This window comes from Danio aesculapii, chromosome 12 (assembly GCF_903798145.1).
Source record: "Danio aesculapii chromosome 12, fDanAes4.1, whole genome shotgun sequence".
Lineage (NCBI taxonomy): Eukaryota > Metazoa > Chordata > Actinopteri > Cypriniformes > Danionidae > Danio > Danio aesculapii.
In genome coordinates this window covers 12906052-12925423 of record NC_079446.1, presented here as the reverse complement: position 1 = coordinate 12925423, position 19372 = coordinate 12906052, and the positions used below count along the sequence as shown (strand labels likewise).

Below are 19372 nucleotides of genomic sequence, written 5' to 3'. Positions count from 1 at the left end.
CGTGGTGATCAAGTCATCCTGCTCGCCTGTCTTTGTGCTGCCCCATTCTAAAGACAGACAGAAAACACGCTCAATGGCTGCTGCACATACAGAGTTCAGCACTGGGTAATCAGGGATTTTCTCTGACTGTTGTTCTCCAAGCTGCTCACACATCTGGCTTATGACCGAGTACTCCTGCATTATGCTGGAGAGTTTGGCAGCGACACTAGCACGAAGGTAGCCAAAGCTGCACTGCTAACAGAAATCCATTTGGCACGTCGAACAAAAAACCCATGCAAGAAAGCCAAAAGACTCTTATTGACTTTAAGCCTTTCAAAAGAGAAATAGCAAACGTTGTATTAGGCATAATGTAATGAGAAAGCAGCACAGTAGCCTGAATGTTCAGCTGAATGGCTTCCAGCACATCTGACTTTGCAGTGTTCTGGAGTAACTAACTAAAAGTAGACATGTTGCTAGGTCTGAAATGGCTAATCAATAATAACCAATTGTGAATTACATCACTGTATAGATGTCACTGCACTGTAAAAAAATGCTTGGTTTCATATAGTTGGTTTGTGTTGACACAACATGAAGAAATTAAGTTAACTTAATCATTTTTACAAATTTAAGTTGACTCAACATAAAACAATTAAGTTGCTCCAAAAAAACCTAGAGAATTGTGTTGTTTCAGCTCATAAGCGGTAGTAATTTTTAAGAAACAGAAAACAACATTTTTTAAAATGTGTGTGATGGGAATAAAAAATGTGTCCATGGGAAGTTTATAGTAATGAAAACCTTATTACTATTAGGGGTCAAATGACTTTAGATTTTTGTAACTCGACTTTTATGTTATCAAAGTCGAGTTGATTAGTTGTTGGTGACGTCAACAATAAAACACAAGATGAAAATGTTTTGCAAAATGCATTTAATAATGCAACATTAGCACCTGGGCTAATTTTAATGCTAAACTTGCTATTGCTATAGTTTATTGTTCTTGTAAGAAAGAAACAATAACAGATATTTTAGTAAAGTAATGATTACTCATCACTACAATGATTCATGTGAAGTTATTTCATAACAACATATCGCACGAAAGACAGGCTATAAAGTTAAGACCAGAGACGGGAAGCAACAAAGTACAAATACTTTGTTACTGTACTTAAGTAAATTTTTCTAGTATCAGTACTTTTGTCCACTATTTATTTTTTTGACAACTTCTTACTCCTTACATTTTTACATAAATATCTGTACTTTCTACTCCTTACATTTTTTAATCAGGCTCGTTACTTTAGTTTTCATGTATAGTGCGATCTTTATTTCCTGTTTTTGCGCAATTTGAATGCCTTTTTGATTAAATTAATATATTTCTCGTCATCAAACGCCTGCGTGCTGCAGTGCGTGGCTTTTTCAACCTCTGATCATGCACCATAAGTAGGCTTGTTTAAATCTGTTAGATTGTTAGAGAAATATTTTAGAACATCAAAGATATAAATACAAGGTGATTAATGATTAAAATTAATGCAAAGGATCAGGAATTTATCATGTGAAATAAGATGATGCAAAATGTATTAACAGCATTAATAACTTCATTTGCAAAATAAAATATCAACAAACAAACAAACCTTGAAATCATATGAGCTGTAAGAGTGTTGCTGTTTCAGAAAATGAAGCAGCTTTAGCATAATGCAAAAGTTATTTGTAGTCAAATATATTCCGTTTTTGTTTCTTTTAATCAAAAGAAGAAAAACTGAAATATGTTTTAAAACTAAGCGTTAAATTTAAGACATTTATTAATTATGAAAACATAGGCAGCCTACAGAATTACGTTTAAAAATATATGAACCAGTTATTTTTAACAGCATTTCCAGGTAATGATACACAGGGCAGCTTTTTGAGCAGTGTTGTTAGACAATATTGTAGAGTGATGTTGCTTGGCTAATTTGCTGATGAAAAAATTTGAAATGTAAGTTATTTTGTGCAAATGTATACATGATGTGCGGTAGTTACCGCTGTGAAACTAAAACAGGTAGTAGGAATGATGACTTTTTACTTAAGTACATGTTTCAGGCTGAACTTCTTTACTTTTACTTAAGTGCAAAAGTGTTGTCAGTACTTCAACTTTTACCAGAGTCGTTTTAAACATGAGTATCTGTACTTCTTGACTAAAGAATATGTGTACTTTTGCCATCTCTGGTTAAGACTTATTACACTGTCTGAGACTTGCTCAGTCACATAATTTATATTCTCACATATTATGACACTCAAGTCGGGCATTTTTCACACTTTCTGATCATCTTGGTTATCAGACGTCTACTCTCTGCACATCTTCACCGTGGATGATGTTTACACGCTATGAAGTTTGCCACACCTCTGGCGGTTTTGCGCCTCACGGTTTCTGCACGCTTTACAGTTAATTCACAAAATATGTCAGCATCCACGCTCTGCAGTGGACAACAGCCAATCACATGACTTTTCCAGGGTTGTGTATACATGATTGGCTAGCATCTGCTCTAGGATATTAGTTGCTCAATTTTTTTGTGGAACTAACTTTCATGAGGGAGGGGCAGAAGCAAACAAACTGCCACTGACACAAATATTAAAATAAAGAAAAAGGCCCCATTTACACTAGTGCGTTTTAGTTTTATAACAGCGTTTTAGAATGAAAACGATCCGCGTTCACACTAGCGTTTCACCCAGTGTTTCTGAACAGCTCTCAGTCTACACCAAACCACTGAACTGCAGCATATCTAGATAAATGAGAGCTGTGCTCATCTAGGATCTGCCGCTGGATCTAATCTCACTATTTTTGTTAAACGTGATATTTAATTCATCTTGTCTATATCTAACAACATATTCCCCGACTTTGGTCTTTTGAATCCATTACTTGTTCTCGGGTAACGTTTTTGGCTGAGCGCAAAGATAAGTAAATAATTAATGTAACCACATACATTCTGTATATTGACTGATTGCTTGCCGTTATTTCCTATAGTGTATAAACTTATTGTACGTTATACTTTTATAATGGCCATTATTGATTATTAAAACTGATATTCAGCAAAAGAGAGGGAATGTTTCGTATTTTCAATAAAAATGAAAGGAGGCAGTAATGTTATAGGCTCCGTTTTGTTATGAATACGCATACAGTGAAGATGACAGCAGCACTACGCCTCAACATTTCTGCTGTCTGTTAAGTTGTTAATATCAAAATGAAAATATCAGTTCCTTATATCATGTTTCATTTTATTGTTAAGATAGTGAAACAACGTATCAAGGGTGATGTGAATAAGGTTATAAAGTACCCTCATCCCTTTGAAGATTTACCAACATGTCCTCGGGAGTTTGTTTACCATATCAACCTTGCGAAGTCTGAACTTACAAGGAGAGAATGCAAGACTGAACTGTTCGTGCAGGCTACTTAATATTGAGGAAAAGCCCTAATCAGAGAGGTGAATGTCTGCAGCCCCGCCTCCGTTTTCAGATGTCTCAGTTTTCCCTCATCCACACTGAGACAGAGCAGGAGCATTTTAGAATGAAAATGACTTCTTTAGCGTTTCCAAAACGCTCCGTTTTCGGCGCTCGAAAACTCCGGCATAGTGTGGACAGATGGCGTAACTATAGCAAAACTTATGCGTTTTAAAACGAAAATGCATTAGTGTAAGCGGGGCCATAGTCTAAGCCAGGGGTGCCCAAACTCGGTCTTGGAGGGCCGGTGTCCTGCAGAGTCTCCAACTTGCCTCAACACACCTGCATGGATGTTTCTAGAAAGTCTAGTAAGAGCTTGATTAGTTAGCCCAAGTGTGTCTCACTGGGGTTTGAACTAAACTTTGCAGGACACCGGCTCTCCAGGACCGAGTTTGGGTTAAGTTTTAAATGTAAAATGTATAATTGTTTAATATTATAATTGTTTGCATATTGTTTAATGTACTTACATTGATTAATGCTTCTGTGAGCTGCATGAAAACTGTAAGCTACTATAAAAAAGTGCACTTTGAAGCCTGTGCTTATTTTAATTTTATAATGGTACACTGTTTTCTTTGTATGAATCTATACCCAAAAAAAAAAAAAAAAAAAAAAAAAGTATTGAGTATTTTGTACCTATACCCAAAAAAAAAAAAAAAGTAATGAGTATTTTGTTTTCCAATTACAGTAGTTTCTGTAATTGGTCAGAAGCATGTGTGTAAGATGAGAAATATCTCAGCCGGTTCATCAAGAAAAAAAATGAAGTCAAATATAAAATAAATGGAACTTGTACTGCTCAATTGAAATGCTCAGATATAGCCATTAGAAAGCAATTATAACTTTTTGGTGTTATAGATAACTGTACTAGTGTATATAGGTACTTATTTTCTGTTTGTTAATACACTTTGATAAATATAATTTTAAGTTAAATATAAGTTTCTGCAGGTTTCACACAGTTTAATTTAAGACTTTAAGACATTTTTAAGACCATTATGAATAAAATTTTAGACTTATCCAGGGCTAAATGCTAAGGACTTTTCGAATATGCCAGTTAAAAAAAAAATTTCACATGCCCTATCAAAAAAATTTATACGTTTAATAATACAATAAAAATTATTTTGTATTAATTTTCAAATATATCCATTCACAAAGTCTATAACCCTTACCAAGAATAGAACAAAACATAGCAGTCATTTACTTTAGTCTACAATAATATTTTTTTTATTATAATAAAATAGGTCTTTTTAAGGCCTAAAATTTAGCTTCTGAGGTTTAGTGCTGTGTTCACACCAGACGTAGCAAGCACGGACAAATCACGGGCAAATAGACGTGTGAACATTTTGAGTTTACTTCATTAGTGTGTCAAATCCGCTTCATTCTGGTGTCAATTTCACTTCACAACAGACGCAAATTTGCGTGATGGGCAGGGCTTCTGTCTCTAGCTTAGTTGCTAAATGGCCAAGATGGTTTTTATTGAGGGAATAGCTGTTTATGTAGGCTGAAAAACAGCATCGATACGTTTGGAGCTGTGTCTGAGTCTATTAGATCCTTTCAGAGGTGCACCCAGCTCTATGAGCTCATAAACTCCTCCAGAAACTTAACCTGGATGATGGAAGCTTTCAGCCGTGCTTCTGACTGAGCCGAGCCCAGTTTGATGAACTGTTGTCGGTAGGAGTATTTTCCCCCCGGGACACCAACAACAGGCGCTACGTCACAATCACGCCCCCACAAGAGCAAGCTCCTGATTGGTTAACATGGCACGAATGTCCGCTGAAGTTTAGATTTTCAAACTTAAGTAAATAGCGCAAAACAAGCGATACGCGCATCAATCTTGCAAAATGCTCAACTCGTGCCGCTTCATTCGTGCCACCTTATTTGTGCTTATCGTGCCGCAGGATGTCTATTGGTGTCTTTGCATTGACTTAACATGTAAAACAGTTGTGCTTGACGCTTCTTCCGTGTCTGGTGTGAATGCAGCATCAGACATTTTAAGACTTTAAGACCCCGTGGGTAACCTGAATCGATATGTAAAACTGGGTTTTTAAATTCATGCAGGGAACATTAAAAAAATGTATTTGATTACCCTTTAAAGCGTTTAAATGCTATTTATTTTTGTTAATAAAAAGTGTGTTGTTCAATCAGTGTGGTTTTTGTGAGTGTTTTGCTTCAATTTGTACTGATATTAGTACTGTGATAACCCTAGCAGCTAGAGGGGGGCCTACAATGGATGTGAGCACTCATTGCAAATCATTTGTTCTCATAAATAGAACAAGGTATCCATTTTAGCTTGCACCGTGTGCCACATCCAGTGTAAATAGGAACACTGTTTATATTGGGTTTTGTTTCCTTTAAACTCACGTTGTGCTGCTTCCTTCCAGTGTAGACACAGTGTGACATTTACAATGCCTTCCTCCACAAACAAAAGTCTGTTTAGTTAGATGTCCTGGTTTTGGTACTGACCGTTGTCATGTGTGAGATTCAAAAGGACTCCAATGATGGCTCGCATACAGTCCTCTACGGCTTTCCCCACATTGCTGTGACTGCAAAAGGGCAGCGTTGAGCACAGGCCTCTGTTCATCTCTCGGCTGTACCTCTGGATCATCTCCTCACAGTGCCGTAATGCCCTGAAACACACACATAGCAGTAAAGACGTCATGGCCAGCTGAAGAATTATTGCCAATTGCTATTCATCACATCGATGCATTAAACAGACTCTTTTATGCGAAGTGGCATAATAAAGCAATAAGCCTCAAGACGCTGTGGTTTACAGTGAATTTAGAAAAGCTAAGGGGCGATGTTAGACACAATGCAAAACTGAGGAGCACAATAATACAATGATAATGAGGTCGGAGGTGAATGTTTCTAGACTAATTTATAACACCTTTGAAGACAGCTCATGCTGTCATAATTACTGGAAATATACATCTTAAAGTAGTACTCAATCCTACAGCTTATTTTTTACTTATTATGCAAAAGTTAGACCTACACTTTACATTGTGTGCTCCTCGGGTGTCCATAATTTTTCCAATAATTCTAAGGACTATGGACTATTGTTAATTATTCTTTAATAATAAAAAAAATAAATAAATATAGATTCAATTCAATTAATAGAATATATTCAATTGTAAAATATATTGTAATATTCAGATTTTCTGTTCCAAGTAATGTTTATAATTATCATTATTATTATATCATCTATAGTTATTAACAGTTGAGTAATTATTTCAGCATACTTTGAACAACAAATTCCACAGATCTGCATGTATCTGGAAAAAAATTATAATTTTTTAACATCATACATTATATCACTCAAAAGCTTGGAGTCAGTATTGTTTTTTTTATTTGAAATGAACTGTATTTATAGAATTTGTGTGTGTGTGTATGAGCAATATCACTCGTAGCAGTGCAATATGGCTGTATATTGGCACTGGTGGGAGGCGTGCGTGTCCAACGAGTGACAATATACAGTCATATTGCACTGCTACGAGTGTGATATTGCGTTTATACAGTTCGATGGCATAATTGTGTATGTATATATAAATATATATATATATATATATATATATATATATTTAAAAAGAAAAAAAATAAATCAAACACGGAGAGTCTCAAAACCCTTTTGTATGAGGAACTACTTTCTTCCGCCATTCATTCACATCTGCAGATGACATCAGAACAGCAGAAGCTGTTACTAATTCACAAATGTCACTTTAGAGTTAGTATTTGAATGATTCTCTAGTGCAATATCTGAAGTGATGACAAAACAGGTGTTTTTGTTGACATTTTAAGATTATAAGGCTGCATATAACAGCATGAAATGCCATCAGTCTACAGAGATTTCCCAGTATTTCTGTGTTGCAATCAGGAGATCACAATAATTAACCCTGAAAAAGCCAAAGCAGCACAAACAATACCAGATTACTGTTGTGTTTGCGTTAAGGAAAATCGCTAAACACAAGCGGGCATAAGGGTTGGGCGATGTTGACCAATTTGGCATTGTACGATGTCTAATGTGAAACATTGCGATGGACGATGGCATCGTCGTCATAGGCGGAGGTGAATTAATTATTTATGAATAATTAATTAATTCATACCGAATTAATTATTAGTAGTCTACCGTTTCACCTACCTGACGAGCATGGTCTGTTTTACCCATAAACAAATCATAAATTAATAAAGATAGGTTACACACAAATTACCACCTGTCAATTTTCCGTGGGACTCAGGCAAGAATAGGCAGAGCGATCTGTGTCGTTATAATAGCGTCCACAAACTTGTTCTGTAAAAAAGGTGCCCAACCAAAGGTATCTGAGGTTTTCACTAAAATTACTAAGTCCAAGTGTAAAAGTGAAAGATTCAAGCAGTGTACTGACGCTGGGACACGTTACCTGATAGATTCAAAAGACCAAAGAGTCATTAGATAGAGACAAGATTAATTAAATATCTCGTTTAACAACTTTAGTGAGACACGATCCAGCGGTACATCCTTAATAAACTGTCCAACATGCACAGCTCTCTGGAGCCCAGACGAGCGCATGACAGCGTGTGTGGCTGTCTGTGTGTGTGCGTGGTCACGTGATGTGCGTTTTCAGCGGACAAAGGGCTGTTCAGAAATGCAAGGTAAAACACAGTGTGGATGTGGATCATTTTCGTTCTAAAATGCCATTTCAAAACTAAGATCTATTAGTGTAAACGGGGCCTAAGTGTGTATTTTTTACGAGTGGGATTGCGACGGGGGTGGGGTGGAGGATCGGCTATGCTGGCTCAGCATCATGTTGTCTATCGGCCATCGGCGATGGACGATGGCATCGTCTATCGGCCAAACACTAGCGGGCATTTCTTCTTTATTTTTACAGAACTAGTCTGCAGTAACGAAAACAGGAGTCTCATTAGAAACAAACAGATGGCCAACCAAAAAGTAACTCAGGGTAATAAAATGAGTGGCCAACACAAAATACATACATTCCTAATATGCGAGTTCTATCTCACACTTAACATACTACAATTTCTTTGGTATAAATACAGCACTACAACATATAAAAGAGAGAGATCGACGTAGAAAGTCACTTATTAGTTTTATAATGATTTGATGCTTTTCTCGTCTAAGGGCTAATTATGCGGTCTCTGTCACCATCTTGTGGATGACGCTGTATCTCCAAAATTATAAATATTTCAAATAGGCACTTTCCTTATAAATAAACTGCATAGTTGGAATCTAAACAACCACATTCTCGCCTAAAAAAGCCACAAAAATACATTATGTCGTCCAACAACAGCAATATTTGTCAAACTGTAATGAGTTTATTGATCTGCTTTATTGATCCTGTCACTCTATGGGGTGGAGTAATACAGAAGGGTGAGGAGGTTGTAGAAGTTTTGATAGTGCAGAATTGTTTTATAAATGTATATATATATATAAATGTATATATATATATATAAATGTATATATAAATGTATATATATATATATATATAAATGTATATATAAATGTATATATATATATATATATATATATATATATATATATATATATATATATATATATATAACAGAAAAAATTATAATCACGATTATTTTCCTCAAAATGTTTTATTTATTTATTTATATAATAATAAAATGTATTTATATAATAATTATTATTATTTAATAATAAATAAATATATATATACATATATTTATACATATACATATATTTATACATATACATATATACATTTATACATATACATATATACATATATATATACATATATATATATATATATATGTATATATATATATATATATATATATATATATATATACATATATACATATATATATACATATATACATATATATATACATATACATATATATATATATACATACATATATATATACATATATATATATATATATATATATACATATATATATACATATATATACATATATATATATATATATATACATATATATATACATATATATATACATATATATACATATATATATATATATATATATATATATATATATATATATATATATATATATATATATATATATATATATATATATATATATATATACACATATACATACACACACACACACACCATATACCTACTTCAGTGCACCTAACTCACCAACGTCTTAGACAAAATAAAACCAATTGTGAAAGCCCCCTTTAAGGACCGTGCAAACTCTCTACATTACCACAAGTGCAAAAATAATGGCTCTTCATAAATCAGATGATAATTTACAGTCCAATAAAGGGCATCAAAAGCCTCTCGAGAAAATACGTCAGATAAACACAAGGTGTACCCCCTACACATTTGAACATTTTAACAGCAAATCCGGTACAATAAGTGCTCCATCAGCATTTAAACAACAGCCGTTTCAGAGTAACACTTGAGATGGAAAAAAACAGCCTGGAGATAACAGCTGCAGTGGGAAGTGTGCACATCCTAATGGACCGCATTTACGCCACAGTCAGGGTCAGCAGACACGAACACAAGCTGCATTAGCTTTCTCCAGAGGGGGAAAACTTAGCTCTTCCTCTCTATTAGTCCCCAAGGCCCGAGTGTGTGTAAGATAGCAATGGAGAGAGAGGAAGGCAGTCTGCATCAAATGCTACAGCAAGACCAGCTTCATGCAAAATGCCACTAATGCGCTTAGCATAATGAGAGGTCATTAGTGAGTGAGATGGGAAATAGAGGTATAGGTTCATGTATTCATATATTAGTGGGGTCATTATTAATGCAGGCCTGTCATACTCTCTAATTGAATTACAGCCAGCAGAACGAGCTCTTCCAGCAGTGTGTATTTATGTGAGCTGATTTTGTCGACTCATGTAGACCCTTCTTCATAGTCTCGAGCAGCACCCGCGTTTGTGCACTCTGAAGGATCTGACCCTGTCTAGAGAGCTGGGCCATCAACTGGAAACTAAATTAGCGGAGGAGAGGCCAGGCTGCCTCAAGCGGACAAGTATGAGCTGGATTTAACATAACAGATGCTAAAATGTGCCTAATTCTCAATATGCAAATAAAGTCTGAAAATGTTGTAGTCACCCATGTAAATTCATATGCCAGGGCACTGCTGCAGAGTGTATTTTTAGGTTACAATCTGGTTGCTAGCATCTGCTGAATGGATTATTATTAGCTCAAAATTAAAGAGCTTCAACATTTCTGTAACATTCTCTAACATTACACTTATTCAGATCCAATTTTAGGGATAGGCCTTCCAGTCTGGTACGCGTGTGAACTGAACAAATGGTGGGTTTTTATAACCATAACATGCACCAGATATGGATTAAAAATGTTCGATTTATATGCCTGGTGTTAAATAAAACTGTACAGTAAAGCCTAGTTCACACTACATGATATTAAGCCTGATTTGACCCTTATTTGGAAGTTAACGAGCTCGCCGACAGGTGCTTGACGCTTGGCAGTCTGTATGTGTGGACTACTGTACAACGCATCAAAGAGGCTCGCTGACGCATCGCCAAAACCTCACAAACGGAAATTCAATATCTAGCATGCTGAATATCTAGCATGCTGACGTACGGTCAGATGTAGTGATGAGCTGCTGCCAATGAGAGAGCATATCAGCATGAGCTAAATGGATGTGTGCTCAGGAGCTCAACAGAAACGTCTGTGATTGGCCAGAATGGGCATCGATGCACTTGCTTCATTCTGCGTTAACACGGACACGAGAGTAGGCTATATTAATAGTGGAACTATAGTTCTGTAACTATTATAATTACCATACTGGTCATTCTGACCATTCTCATACAAGACGTCATATTGTCAAGTCATATTTACATTCAAAGCTTTTATTAAGATACTAAAATTAGAATGTTTGAATGTCTGTCATAATATTTTATGACACATTACCCCAAAAATATTAACTATTTGGTAATACAGCGTATAAATATGTAGTTAGGATACTAGAACAGGCAAAGGTCTGGGCCTCGCTTTCATTTTCGCTTTCAAACAGGAGCTATTTCGTGGAGAAAAGTTATGTTTATGTTAGCAGGAAGTTGCTAGGCAAATAAATGCATGCATATTTAAAGTCACAGCAAAAAGTCGCTGACATGCATGCAGTCATTTTGACTAATATGGTAATTAAACGTAGAAATGCTCAGTTCTTTACCGTTTTGTAATTAAATAAAAATAACAATGTTAGAAAGAAATACACAACTATTTAGAAAACGTCAGGGTGTTATAGATATGCTAGTTTTATTTCAAAGAGTTATTAAATTACAAAAATTAAAAAACTGTATCCATCTACTTGAACCTTGCAGTTGAACTTGAACGATTGATCCGCTGATGCATCAGCTGATTGAAAATGTTTTTAAATGCTCCCTTGAAAGCTTGAAACACTGTCAGTGATGTAATCAGCACACAAGCAGCCAATAGTGTTCAGCTTTTTCTGAGGGCTTCTCCCTAAAAAATTCACTGGCTATGATTTGGTAGCTTGACTGAGATGTTGGGCAACAAGTTGTTGTCAGATCATGTAGTGTGTGACCCCCCCTCTTGTGGATCATGTATATAGTGTCACGTAGTGTGAACACTACAGCGATTAAAAGACACAAAATCATGTAGTGTAAACGGAACAGCGATCTGCTGATGTTTAAAACCCTGTAGTGTGAACTAGGCTTAAGGTCCAATTTATTAACATGAGTTAATTTAACTAAACTTACATTGAAAACTACAAAAGCATTAGTTTAAAGGTGTGGTCCACTACAATATCATATTTTAAACTTTAGTTGATGTGTAATGTAGATGTATGAACATAAACAACATCTCTGAATGTAATACGCTCAACGTTCAATTCAAAGGGAGACATTGGCTTTTACAGAGTTAGCTTAGTTCACCTAGGGTGAACTGAGCTTAGGGACTGCAAAAAAATACATCTGGGTTAATGAGATCATAAACCCCTCATGTTACGTGCATACATCCAGCGCAGTGAAGGGGTGTGACCAGTACCGCTGTAACGTTATAGCAGAGAAAGCTAAAATGGCGTCCAAACGCTGCTATTTCCACAGAGCTTGTTCTGCTTCTGTATTTGGGCTTCCAAAGGACACGACACAAAGAGAGAAGTGCTTACAGTTTAACTTTAATTATGTTTCAGAGAGTTATAATAATATATAGCTAGCATTTGACTAAGGACAGCTTTCAGAATCTCTCCCAGTTCAGTGCTGGATTCGGCTAAAAACTCCTCAAAGGAGCAGCTCCAACCATAATAGAAGCAGCTGTGGATTGTGAGCCACAACCTGTAAATATTTTGATTTGGTAAAATTGATCCATTACATGCACTTCTAGCGTTAACAGTATGCTGTAGCAAGGACATAAACAAGGATGTAAGCAATGGGAAATGCTGTTTGGCCCCGTTAACAATTTAGCTGACACATATTTATCAATCAAACCCCTGTAAACACCCAGTCTTTACCAGCACTGCAGCATCTCAAATAACAAACTCACAAAAGATATGTGAACACTTCATTTTACTTACACATGCTTATAATCTGAACATGTATGAAAAAAACTACTGCGGCTAACAGGTTTGACAGTATTTACACAACAGCAAAACATATGCTAATAGACGCCTGATGTTCATGGTGACGTGGAGCCAATCCGCAAATCATAGCACATTATATTAGCTGACCAATCAGAGCCTCTTGAGGGCAGTCTTTTGGAGGAACTAGGAAATATTACAGTCATTTTCATGCTAGCTAAGTAGCTGGATAAGCAAAGTAAGGCCCAATCCCAATTCTATTTTTATACCTCTACCCCTTCACCTTCTCCTTGGCCCTTACAACCAAGGGTTAAGGATAAGGGCTTCAAAATTTACCCCTAAGAATTGGGACAGCACTACAGCACTTGCACACGTCATCATATGTCCTCGCGATCTCTTGCGTCATATGAGATTGACGATCGCGACAGCTGTAGTTATTGCAGTTGTGTTACTTTTTGGTATTTATCTTCAGGAGATCACTGAAGGCATGTATTATCTTATCATAACGATCTAATGTGGCTATAAGATTGTAGTACTATGGATTTACACTGTGGCCATATTCATCTATGTAAACAAACCAAAAACATCATTAACATTAAAGCAGACACTGTAAAGCGCTCATTCCCAGCCACTAGACTTTTCTGGCAAGGTATTCCAGTGTCATCGAGTGTCAGAATGCTGTGGGACTGCTATACAGAAGTTATTTTTAGGGATTATAGATAGCTAATAGATTGCGGAATTTAGCGGTTTTTATTTTAGCGGTTTCTTTTTTTTTTATGCATGATGGTAAAACACGAACGCGGTTATGAATATATTAAAACATGTTTGTTTGATGAAAAAATTTGGAATAATGACAAAAAATACTAATTTGTGGATCTCCTTACTTCCGGGTGCAAGAAAAAAAAAAACTTTATTTTTTACAAATGAAGTGTGATGTGACACATTGCTTTGTACCCCATAAACAAAACCAAGCCTTAAAAATACACTCTGGACCTTCTTTTTTTATTAAATGGATTTAATAACTAGTAAACTAGTATTTTTAACTAACATTAACTTAGCAACTGTAATTAGTTGATTTTGATGCATTAACTAATGTTTATTAATGAGACCTTACTGTGATGCGTCACCTGTTACACTTGATAATCCTATCATATATTGTGATAAAAGCTTTAGCAATTACGGCTGTAACTGTTGTAAGCCTTATTGATTCATACAGAAAAAACACAATATTTCAATGCACTGTTTAATTGTTCCATTTGCGCCGTCTTAAAATTGTTGCACACTGAATCTGAATTTTTTTATCCGTAATTTTCGCACGTTAAAAAATAAATTCGACCACTCGTTGTGTCAATCGTATTGACATACTGCCTCAAAAACTTTCATTAGTCATTAAAACAAATTAGAATCGGGTTTGTTTGTTTTTTTCGCTTTTCGCATCCGAAAAAGAGCATTGAGAGGTGTTTTAACAGTTCAGAGCCACTATACAAGCTGCAAAAAGGCAAAATACAAAATGCTGTCACTTGAGCCACAGATAACTTTATGACAAACACAGTGCATAATATAAGACAGAATGTGGTGTACATTTTAAAACATCCATTTGCTGGATTCAGTGACTGAGGAACTTCTCACCTGTCACTGTTTGGGGTATGTGGGTGTGTCCATACATTTGACGTACTGCCCATACACATTATAACAGAAAGACACCCCATGGTCCGTTGCTCCGTTGTCAACAGGGCCATCATCTATAATGTCTAAGGTACTGCAGTCTATGTTCAACATTTGTTTACGTATGAAATATGTGAACAATCACAAGCAAATTTATCAAAATTCCACTGATTTCCTCAAATAAACTTTATATAAATATATAATATATTCATTTAAACTTAAAAAAAAAAAATCATGCAATAATCCATCGCAGCAATGGACACATTTTTCGCTGTACTGATTCTGTGCCCGAAGAAATCTGCTGATTATTTTGCCCATCATTGAGTGCATTTATTTACTTATGCAAATGTCTTTAAGTATATTTATTTATTTAATATGTATATTCATTTCAGTAATATTATTGGCTAATACACAAATGTTTTAATTGGATATGCATTGTAATTCTTACATAAAAGATCTGGCCCTGCTAATGTGTACTAAAAAATATATATAGAAGAAAAAAAATGCAATTTTTCACTGATCTGACTGCCATAATCTCCTTTAGAAAGAAACAGAAATGCATTAATCTCTTTTTTTTTATTATGCCGTTAAATCAATTTTGCTATCATCTGTAATAGGAGTGTAATATAAATGTAATAGGAGGTGTAATATAAATGTGAAAACAGGTCATCTGAAGTTTATGCAAAGAACAGACCAAATCCAAGAGTATTCAATGATATCCTTTGATAACTTTAGCTTGCGCGTTTTCAAATGAGGAGCATGAATCTGAGTGATGTAAGATTCACATGGACAAGCTTTTAAGTGCCTGACGGCCCTTGATCACTGTATGCTTTCATTGTATGGGCTGTGACATTCTGACATGCAAGGAAGAAAGTAATACGTGTTCGGAATAACACCAGGCAGTAAATTAAAACTGTCATTCAGGACGTAACTATCCTTTTAAGTGTTTTGAATTGGGACCCTTGAGACTGTATTCAACTCCTGTTAATGTTTGAAATTATTGGTCACTTTAAGATATGTCAGCACGGTATGAGCTGTATCGGAGGGTGGTCTCTGGCACAGCAGTTCTGCGCTTATGGTCTTGGCAGCTGGTGCTGTTGATAAAGTGTTCCTGTTGCTGTTGGGTTTGTTAATGAGTCTGGAGGCTGTCTGCTATAATGAGGGAAGCTAGTACAAACTGCACGGTTAACCTGCACCCTGCCTGACCGCACAGTACCAGTGACTTACTGCCAAAAATAGTAAGGAAAATATGACAACTGCGTTGCTTGATTAAGGTCTTTGCACACTGAAGTCTGAAAATTTTGTATGCATTTTTTTGGATTTGTATCTGAAAAATGTATCACACACAGTCTGATCTGTATTAATTAATCATTTGCAAAAAAAAAAAGAAAAAAAAAGAAAAAAAAAAGAAAAGAAAAGAAAGAGTTAATTATTTGTCTTTAAAAAAAGAGAAAATGTGTTCATCAAATCCACAGCACGGAGAGACAGTTCACATCTTTATCAAAAAGCTATGCTGGATTATTGCGAAATGTAAAGTTTATACAAATCCTAACCCCACCCTAAACCCAACTATCACAGTTATTAACGTCTACAGCTTCCCCAAACCTAAACCCAACCATCAGTTATTAAAGTCTACACTTTCCCCAATCACCTTATACACTCATTCTGGGGTAATAGTCAAGAAAATCTTCCCGAATCATGCAGAATAAAATCACGCAGCGTAAAAGAATCGGGTGCTTGAAACAATGGAGAGATGATAGACACGGTGTAGAACTCTATTCAAAAACACAACAGATTTTGATTCTGAAAATCATTGTCATTAATAGTCCTTATAAAAGTCTATAAATACGATTGAGACAAATCAAATTGACACAAAGTGTGAAAGTTTCAAACTCAGAGCGCAATGAGCTTTACTGTAAAAACTATAGCTATGCTGAGAAACTTCAACTGTAGGTACTTACTTTGCTGAAGACACAATGAGCTGAGAGTCCTTATACGCAATCAGGTAGCCCTGGTTTTCTGGATTATGAACAGTTACCTGTATTAAAATGAAAAAAAGGTCAAAAAAGAGACACTATTATTAATTAATAATTTGAATCCTCTTTGAAATTGGCAGAGCAGAAATAGATTAGTGTGTCTGACCTTGTTGTTCAATCTACAGTAGGTTAATATCAAGGTTAATGCAATCTGTTTATCCCTCAGAGAAATCTAGAGTCTTACCAGCAAATACAAGCCATCGAAAGTTCTACAGATAAAGGATTTAATTGCTATGCATGACTGGAATCCTAGTGCACTATAGTAACATTTAGGCAACCTTTCATGCCTTTTTTTCCTTCCCTCTTTCCCACCAAGATTGGATCAAAAATGCATTATTGTCATATTGTGAAATACTGCAATTGAAATAAAGGCAAACATTATTAATTCAATTAATTAATTAAATTATTGTAAATTATTTTTAAATTGACAATATGTATTTGCATTTTTTAATTTGTCTTTAAAATGTAGTATATTGATGTAATGACAGCTTAATTTTTAATATTCTTTATTACTACACGACAGCTAATGCGCTAATTTGATGCTCAAAAAAGGAAAAAAAAAATCAAAAGAACAGCATTTACTTAAAAAAATTCTATAATTTGTACTATTACTAAAACAGGTTTTCTGCAGATATCATAATGTCAAATTTAAGACCATTAAGTATTAAATTTAAGACCTATATCACAATATCAAAAACACGCATACACATAGATGCAAAAATCACAAAATTAGTGATAAAATAAATGTATTCAAATTGAACAGTACTAAAGACAGGTTAGATGCACTATTGAACTACAGAAAAAACAAACAAACAAACAAACATCTTAAGGCTGATTTATACTATTGCCTGGTGTCCCATCGTGCACCTCAAGAAACGGACGAGGCGTTTTATACTTGACGCGCTCGCCATTGTGATATTCTTTTAAATGACAGGGGGCGGTCAAAAGAAACCCACTGTAAAGTCAGACCGATAAACAGAGAAGTAATAATTTTCCGGAACTACGTCATATCATTAATATCATTGAAGATTTTTAAACTAATTGTTTTTTATTAAAACAAGAATAAAAGCAAAAAAAAAAAAAAAAAAAAAGCACACTTACAAAAAATGCTGACTTTTTTTTTTTTTTGCCCACTCCACAATTCACACATTACTGTCTGGCTAGTTTCTGTCCTCTACTTATAAGCTAAAAGGCAATAACGGTCCAACAGTCCTGATCATTATCACCAATAAAGCCCAGAAAATGGGCACCAATATATTGTAAACCGATAGGTTCATATATGCCTTTTCCAGTAATCATTAATTGATATACATAATTTGTTACTTCATTTTAAACTTGTAGATTGACTTGTAAATTGTTTTAAATTCAAAATTGTAATATATACATCAGTGTAAAACCTATGAATGGTGGAAAAACATATTCTGTATTATTAAAACCACCCGGGTCTCTGCTTTTTCCATGGCCTCTCTTTTTGTTTTAACAAACTTATCCCTCAGGTTTTTCCAAACTTTTACAAAAACTTCCCTCTTTTCCCACGGCTGTTGCAATTTCTATCCAAGAATTATCGGTCATCTGGTTCTCTCTATGATCACGCATGGACGGATCATAAAGATGTCTGTACAGTCGTACCCGTTTTAGACAAAACCTCTTCAAAGTGATTCATAGTCAACTCAAATCAAATGCGGTGCCAATCAAATTTTGTGAGCTCCACCAGCTGAAATCATCGCACGCACCCAAAGCGAACCTCCGCAAACAAAGCGAGATGTCACATTCGCTGCATGCACTAAGTTCAATAGCAGAAAGCTGATTGGCTCTTGCATGTTGGTCTCATTTGTAGTTGTAATACTGCAAATAACATTTGGACTAGTGAAATAAAGAACTACAACACCACGAAAACCAAGCAACAACAACAAAAAAGAATTTAAATGAACATTAGATGTAGCGTTACATTGGAAAAATAAGACCTGTGCAAAAATATTTAAGACCTAGAACAGTGAATTTAAGACATTTCGATTTTTAAAGTTTAGACTTTAAGACTGTTTAAGACCCCGCGGAAACCCTGCTAATAGATTTAGTATAACATTTTTAAATTTACTGGCATCTAGCTTATTTATCAGGTCACAATTTAGGAAAAAAAAGGTTTTAGTTTTACAAATTCCGAATTCTAGCTTGTATCACACCATAGGAATATCCATGTTGCGTTAGTGGAAAATTAAGGCTGGTTTATACTTCTGCGTTGAGTGATTGGAGTGACCCACAGCGCATGCATTGCACCACTTTCCACATCCATTGTGAAAGACAATTCATATCACATTGTGACTACGGCTTGAAGGAGCATGAAACCAGCGCACTAAACGTAGCCTTTTTTGGCTCATATTTTTGACCATTATTTCTCTTTCAAATAATTACTTGTCAGCTAAAATTGAAATGTGAAATGTGATTTATTATTAAAACCATATTAAAGCAAATAACAATTTATCCTGCTCATGATTTATAAACAGGTATTTATAAATCTGTGTATTTAATGGTAGAGTTTATAGGTTTTAGGAGAAATAGCTGTTATACTGCACTTTAGAGCTGCACTAAATATTGGAAAAATCTAACATCTAACAAGATACAAAAAATAAATAAACAGTTTTTGTTGTATTCAGAGGAGTCTAACAGTATTTAGGTACAATAATTTTATAATCAAATGTAAAATATTCCAGCATAGACTTCGTTGTATAAAT

The 19372-nt window shown here is 35.0% G+C and overlaps 1 protein-coding gene across 1 annotated transcript in view; it reads right to left on the bottom strand.

Annotated features, from left to right (window-relative positions):
* The window catches only part of waplb (WAPL cohesin release factor b), a 111067-nt gene that overhangs the window by 17332 nt on the left and 74363 nt on the right, over positions 1-19372 (bottom strand). The window contains exons 13-15 of the mRNA XM_056468946.1: positions 16569-16645; positions 5899-6062; positions 1-47 (exon numbers count right to left, since the gene is read on the bottom strand). The exon at positions 1-47 is cut by the window's left edge and continues 69 nt beyond it. Coding sequence (XP_056324921.1) covers positions 1-47; positions 5899-6062; positions 16569-16645 — 288 coding nt within the window. The remainder of the gene's footprint in view (positions 48-5898; positions 6063-16568; positions 16646-19372) is intronic.